Source organism: Eimeria tenella, genomic scaffold (assembly GCF_000499545.2).
Source record: "Eimeria tenella Houghton genomic scaffold, Eth_scaff10, whole genome shotgun sequence".
NCBI classification, from domain to species: domain Eukaryota; phylum Apicomplexa; class Conoidasida; order Eucoccidiorida; family Eimeriidae; genus Eimeria; species Eimeria tenella.
In genome coordinates this window covers 293,831-301,089 of record NW_013541458.1, presented here as the reverse complement: position 1 = coordinate 301,089, position 7,259 = coordinate 293,831, and the positions used below count along the sequence as shown (strand labels likewise).

Below are 7,259 nucleotides of genomic sequence, written 5' to 3'. Positions count from 1 at the left end.
GAAGTACAAGCGTTATTGACTAGGCGAACTGGTTTTCGTCTGTTCAAAGGAGGCCTCCTTGTTTATAATTTTATCCAACACCTTGTTGGATTATAGTTGCGGCACTCCTGACCAGGGCAGGATCTGCTGTCCCACTGGACGCGTTTCGAAGTTCTGTCCATGTGGGCTTCAGTTTATGCGATGTCGTTGCCTGTGTTTCTTTTGAAGTGCCTGCCAAGTTTTTTCCATGTTAAAGGAAGCTGTTTGGCACGAGTATGGTAGTCTTCAGAACGGTCATGGTCGTAATTAATGGGCGAATTTGTTGTTTCCTGCAGCATTACGTTGCTGCGGAAAAGTCAAAACGAGTGTTGTTCCTTTGCCTTACAGGATCCTTTAGTTCTGCTTGTGATGTTGCCTACGGCGTTTGCAGCTGAACTTTTGTGTAGGCCTAGCAGTCTTAAGGGCGGCAATGAAAATGCTCTTCCAGTTCGTTCCAGGATAATTCATCATTATTGAACTCTAAGACGTGTTTTCGTGAGGATGCTCGCGCTAAGGGAAGAGATTTACTTCAAATGACACTAACATTCATCTGCAGAGCACTCCGTCCCTTGGTTTTCTTTTCTAAATAGTTGTTTGGTTAGATTCCTTCTATCATGGCAAATACCTCGGTCAACCCAGATTAAACGATCCTGCCCAGCACCTACGCGACAATAAATACAGATGAGTTGTAAATCACTAAAGAAAATCCGTTTGGGGTGCAACCTAAGCCAGCATAACGAAATGGATGAAACAGGGTAATTCAAGTGTGCGAACACTCCAGATGCCTCTTTCGGGATATCTATGATCCTTTCATGGCACGTAAACCGGTCACCATCAACTACATAATTAGTGTCCAATTGATTTCTCGGGCTAAGTTCTACTGGCTCGATAAGAATGCAGCGCGTATTCAGCCTTCCGCGACAGTGTTGAGTGGCGGTACACTCGAGGCTTGTAAACGGGTGGAACGTCGCGAGCGCGACGAAGAGGCGACCAGACGAAAAAAGAATATCACAATAAATATTATGTTTATGTATGAGAAGAAGCATAGACTAATGATGAAATTGAAGGTCAAGTTTTGCAGGCAATGTAGCGGAGCTGGTCCACTCTGCCAAGCACTGTGTCGATTGGATCGAGACGTTTACTGTGTTGAGGTGCAGTCTAGCATGACGACTGGTCCAATACCTCCGAATTAAATCACTGCAGTAGATGTACACAGGATATCCTTTATCATTAAGTAATTTTCTTGTGATATACCAGCGCAAATGGCGGGAATTTTCAAGACATGGTCATCTATGCATGCGAATGCAAAGCCTCTTCTCGCAGTGCGTTCCTGTAGCCTTGCAAGGTTCCACACTGAATCAGGGATTCCTGCTTCAAATGAGTTCTGTAGATTGTTTTACAGATTAATTTTTAAAATATCAGTGAGGTTTCGGTTTGTATGGGATTTTGCGTGCGCACACCACAACCTCAACCGGGCTCTGGTGGTGTGATTCTTTTTTGTGTTCACACGGCCACAATGTTTCATTTAACCAGTCCCCGCACATCGCTTCAATGGTTTTACAAAAGGTGTTTCTCATTTGTAAATGGCCGCAGCTACAGCGTACGCCGGTTTGTACGTTGCGTGACTACTGCGTCCTCCGGCGAATCCACACGACCCAAACGGCCAGTGGCATATATCTCCATGGGGACGAATTTGGGTGGTGAAAGGCGGCTTAGTATACTAGAAAGCGCTCTTTCAAGCATTCGGAGAGAAGTCGGTTCCCTTGACGCCTGTTCCTGCCTGTACGAATCACTTCCTGGTTATGACGTGGATCATCGGAGCCGAGATGAACACGACATGTCGATTCCGCTTCATCTGAACGCAGTGGTGCGCGTCGAGACAGATTCAAGTGATCCCCAAGTAATCTTGAAAATTTTGCAGCGCATAGAGGCAAACCATGGTAGAGACCGATCGGCCACAGCCGGCAGATTGCGCAGAGCATTAGACCTTGACCTTCTGTTATTCGAAAATTTAGACTCACACAGCATGCAGGTAAACACCACCAACCTCACGCTACCTCATCCTCGACTGGCTCAGAGGAATTTCATCCTCTTCCCACTGTGCGACATCAAGCCAGATTTGGTGCATCCCACAGAGAGGGAAACAATGAAGAATTTGATTTTGAAGAACATGCGACGCAGAGAGGAGGCGTTGCGGCATTCTGCATCAAGTTCAGGAGAAACTTCTGATGCAGCTGTAAAGTTCAACCGCAAATCGCCATACACCCTTGACGGCAACCTTGCAATTCCCCGCAGGTGCTTCGCAGTCAATAACCGCCAGTTATGGACAGTGAAGGGAGGTACAGAACTTGCGGTGTCAGACACGCTTAGATGGATTGAAGAAGTGCTGACAAGGTATGGGCTTGAGGACAACTGTGATCAGCAGGATCCAAACCTTCCTGCGTTTGCTGGGCCCCTCCTTTCCCTCAAGCGTTTTCTTTTACGGGAGCGACGCTCACCCAGATTGATGGGGGTCCTCAATGTTACTCCCGACTCCTTCAGTGACGGCCAGAAGTACTACGACAATGTGGAAGCTGCATTGAGGCATGCTCGGCGAATGAGGGACGACGGCGCTGACATCGTTGATGTGGGAGGAGAGGCAACAAACCCTTTCGTGCAAGAGCAAGTGTCGGTACACTCTGAAATACAGCGCGTAGTGCCAGTGGTCGAGGCAGTGAGGAGAGAGATGGGAAGAGATGTTATTATCTCAGTTGACACAAGGCGAAGGCCCGTGGCGGAGGCCGCGACAGCGGCAGGTGCTGACCTGGTCAGTCCCACGCCTGAAGTGCATATCTACGGCCGTTGTGAGAACCAGCTGTAGGAGCGCGGTATTTTCCTGCATAGCAGTAGAATTAGTTATCAACAGCATTAAATCGCAAAGGATAGTTCTTGAACTGTAGTAGTCTCTGAGTGACTAACCAGGTCCTCTTATAAGTTGTTGCCGCATGCAGATCAACGACGTGAGCGCAGGCGAGGTGGACCCAGACCTTCTCACGTTTGCCGCATCCAGAGGCGTCCCGCTTGTTCTGATGCACTCACGTGGGCCTCCGCAGTTAATGGACAGTCTGGTGCGTTTGCACACTGAAGTACTCAGCTGATACTAGCGATAGTAAGTGCATGCTGTAGACCGTGAATGGCGCTAACAAAGTACAGCCGCCTGTAGAGCGTGTTCCTGTTCGGCCCATAGGCAATCTACGACGATGTTATTGCTGAAGTGGCGAAGTACTTGACTGATAAGACTGAGACGCTAATTAAAATGGGGCTGCCGCGGTAAAACTTTCACTGAGTTCACTTGCACTCAAGGTGACGGGTGCAGAAGCGCGCATTGCATATACGTAATCCGGCGTTAGTTTTAAGCTACACTACATTGCTATCTAGTACACCTACCTTGGTGCAGCAGAAATTTTTGGGGCACGTATTACGGAAACAGAGATGTAACATCCTATTCCGCTGAGCTGAAATTAACCGCAGCAAATAGAAAACAAACTCTATTATGTCCCTCTTAGGTGGCGTCTGGTTCTGGACGCGGGTTTAGGCTTTGCAAAGACTGCCGATCACTCCTTTGAGATACTCCGCAGACTTCGAGATCTTCGAACTAAACTGCCCAGCGGTCTGCCGATGCTTGTTGGTCATTCCCGGAAAAGGTAGGATTCTTCGTGTTTGAGCTTCGCGTGGCTCCGCAGCCTAGCTTAGCTAGTGTAACAGTAACAGGTCTTTCGTCTGTAAGTGGACATTTACAGGTTCATTGGTTCGGCCATAGCAGCTATGCCGAACAGTCACGCAAAACAGGACTCACCGGGAAACAAGGTAAATGATGGCGAAGGAAAACTGACAGAAGAACCTATGTCAAACCGTGACGTCGCGGGATTAGCTGTAGCATGTTGGGCTGCGAAGGACAACTGTGTCGATATCCTCAGAGTACACGATGTCAAGGTACGCACTACACACAGGCAAGCTTTCGCGTGGCGCATATTAAGGAGAGTTTCGAAGCCAAGGAGGGGAAAGTACGCCACGTAGTACCCGTGCCAGCGCTTGCCCTATCAATATGCTGTTGCAAAGGACATGCTGTGCAATCTTGCGTTGTGCAGCGAACAGCCCTAGTCTACTCCGTCATGAATGAGCTGACGAAAAGGTCAAAGACAGACACTGAAACCGACTTTAAGGCGATGTTTCCCGCGGAAAGCAGCTAGCTACCACAGCTCACACAGCGTAGCCACCTTGTCCAGAGCGCAGGGACCAACTAAAACGCTCTTTCTGAACAAATCTTCCAGTGGCATAGTAAGAAACAAAGACAGGTACCGTGTAGCTAAGCAGGCACGGAGTGAATCACACCAGTCCACTTTGGGCACAGAGGCCAGACAGCCGCTCATAAAGACCGTGACGCCGAAACCTTACTACAGAAGAAAGCCCCTCAGGAGACACACATAACACAGCGAACACAGACATGCTTCAATCGATGGCATGAGCGCTAGCGCAACATGCCGCTATCAGAAATTCTGCAGTTGGCACCCCCGTATGGAGGCCCATAGCCCATTACAGACAGCTGAGTGCAGTGCTCTGCTCCGGACTACGACAGGGTGATGGGCGAGCCACCCCGAGCGCCTGCCAGGTAAGTTTAATAGATATGTTACACCGTGGCCCCACCCCGTGGCAACGGAAACGGCGCATAAGACCTGCCATTTATTTGGTATGTCCACTGAGGCTAAAGTGGAATTTAACGTACAAAATAATCTATTATTTGATTCATAAAGGGGGAAATTAATTTTTTCTAGCCGTGGAACGTCTTCAAATTGTTTTTCTGCTGCGCACCTTCCCCGCCCCACCATTGTGGCTTGCATGAGGGACAGCGGCTGCGGCTTGGCTCCAGGGAGTCGTCCACGCAGTAAAAGGTTAATTGACGCTGTTAGTAATGAGGGAATTCTGTTAATAAAAGTCAGAGCTTGACCTGTCCAACAAGACAATTTGAGTTATCCAAGCTACTCCTTTGTAGCATTTTATTCTTCCCGTCTAACCTGTGTGACCATTCTCAAGTACAGCGGCACGACGCTATCTTAAAGGAATAACCACGTTAGTTTCGAAAGATGGAGGGAAATGAGGTCAATGATACTTCGCCGCCGAAGGAGGAGCACGTGAGACAGTGGTTGAAACACTTGAAGTGACTCTCTGGGCTCCCTCTCCTTTGGTCCAATCCACACTGCAATAATCCGCTGGCGCTATGAAGCAGCTGTGCAAGGTGTCATCGCTGGTGCTGGTGGTTTTTCTGCCCTTTCTTCTCTCACGTGCTTGTGGACCTCTCGTCGCCCTTCCTTTGTTTGCAAGCGCCTCGCTGATCACCAAGGGAGGCAACTCGCTGCCTAGGGTGCATCGAGAAGTACCTCTGGGGAAAGAATTGTGCAGCATGCGGCTAGCCAATGCTGCACCGGTGGTTCCGCTTGTTGTTGCGCTTGAATCCTGTGCGCCCAAGCCCTCGAGTCCTATTTTGCGGGACGCCCCCCGCCGAACTGCCTTTGCCGCCCCAATAGGAGCTCCTAGCAGTCGGCTGTTCTCCTCCCCAGGTTTTGGCCGTCCGGCGTGGAGTATGCTTACTTCGAGATGCATGCGAGGGAACACTGACTTGACTCATACAGGATGTGGGGTGCCTGGAAACCAGCGTGGATACTTCCACTGGGGCGAAAGCAGCGGTTTATGTGGTGGAGGCGGTGCGGTGAACGTTAAAAGTCATATGTACCCAAGGGGGTGTTCTTTGTTTGCATCTGGCCCTCGGATTTCGAGGATCCCACTTTCAACCAAACAACTGAAGAGGTGAGCCTCTTGCGGTTCGTATAAGGCTGTGCACGCGATACAACGCAATGCGTGCATTGCCCGAATCATAGAGCACTGCCATCGCCTTTGCTCGGCATTATAACCGCAACTTTCAGTCTGCAGGGGTTCGAAGCTCGTTGACAGCAGCGCAGGTCTTTCTCGAGCTTCAGATGACGCGAATGGCGGACTGTGATGGCTGCGTTCCATCAGAGCACAACAAGAGGAGATACAGACAGTAGGAGATTCTCAGGTCAAGAAAGACGCAGCCTTGGAGGACAGGGAAGGACCGGAGAAGCGGCGACAGCGCGTTAAAGAATGGCGTGTCGTGCTTCACAATGATGACATCCACACGTGAGCGCATAGCAGCGCTGAGGAACTGTCCAGACATATTCGGCTACGGAACCCTTTACTTTGCTGAGGCATTACGCTCTCTGTGTCAGTTCTGCGCAGATTTGAATGCGTCGAAAACGCTATCACGAAGACACTGCCGCACATCAGCCGCGCAAGGGCATACGACATTGCATTGCATGCACACACCACCTCAAAAGCAACTATCATGCTAACGTGGAAGGAAAAAGCTGGGGAAGTTGCACTAGGTGCGCTGGAGCTCGTGGCCATAGTGGAAACAGTTCGATGTGTAGAGTGTATGTTTGTAAAGGCGCATTGCGGGGAGTTTGTGCTGCCCTGTACTGGTGCTGTTCTGTGAACGTAATGGGACACGTAAGTGCTCTTTACGTGTCGGGTGTGCTTTTTGTATGCGCCGCGCCCGCCGGCCATTCCTGGTGAGGCGAGCCAGCATTTGCGGCGACGTTAAGCTTGCATAAGCGTTGCATAAGTTCTTTACATTTGATATTCAGTGTCTCCTTCGTCTGGATCGGACTTTCTGGAATTGCACACTGGTTTTAGGCCTCGAGCTGTGGCAGAAAAACAATTTATTTTCCTCGGCGTCATGCTTTCCTCTGCGTCACTGAGTGGTCCGCATGAATTTGTCCCTTGTGAGGTGAGTCCAGCTTCACTGTGCCGTTACCTTGTTGTGTTTGTGTTTCTGCGATAAGCGCTTCAAAAAGAAGGCCTGACAGTGTCAGTTCTACCGGACAGGCTCTTCAACAAGGACAGCGACTCGCGGAAGGAATAGGGACAGCAAGCGTACAAACGCTTGCCTGCTCAGCGCGCAGTAAATAGCTCCTGGTGAAATCATGTAAACGCCTTGTATTCGTTGCCTGGGTAGGACGGACGGTGGTATTCATACCCTCCAAGCAGTGCGCTGCTTTTGCAGTTAAGCTTTCACGTGTAGGCAAGTGTGTTTCTTGCCCTTATCTTGCGTATAATTTAAATGGGCGGAGACAATTTAGGTACGACTGTTTTGTTGCGACCTTTGGCTTCCGGTTATCAAGTTACAA

General features: G+C 49.7%; 2 protein-coding genes across 2 annotated transcripts; both read left to right on the top strand.

The window, feature by feature from the left end:
• Nucleotides 1–1,534: 1,534 nt before the first annotated feature.
• On the top strand, nucleotides 1,535–4,247 carry ETH_00013125 (hydroxymethyldihydropterin pyrophosphokinase-dihydropteroate synthase, putative; the record flags this gene model as incomplete). Its single annotated transcript, XM_013372551.1, has 6 exons — nucleotides 1,535–2,824; nucleotides 3,009–3,125; nucleotides 3,245–3,327; nucleotides 3,564–3,701; nucleotides 3,798–3,990; nucleotides 4,146–4,247. The coding sequence occupies 6 exons, from the start codon at nucleotides 1,535–1,537 to the stop codon at nucleotides 4,245–4,247; spliced, it is 1,923 nt and encodes a 640-aa protein (XP_013228005.1).
• A 1,025-nt stretch (nucleotides 4,248–5,272) lies between these two features.
• ETH_00013120 (ATP-dependent Clp protease adaptor domain-containing protein, putative) lies at nucleotides 5,273–6,994 on the top strand (the record flags this gene model as incomplete). Its single annotated transcript, XM_013372550.1, has 4 exons — nucleotides 5,273–5,859; nucleotides 6,070–6,210; nucleotides 6,310–6,455; nucleotides 6,915–6,994. 4 exons carry the CDS (start codon nucleotides 5,273–5,275, stop codon nucleotides 6,992–6,994), a joined length of 954 nt encoding a protein of 317 aa, XP_013228004.1.
• Between the last annotated feature and the right edge of the window lie 265 nt (nucleotides 6,995–7,259).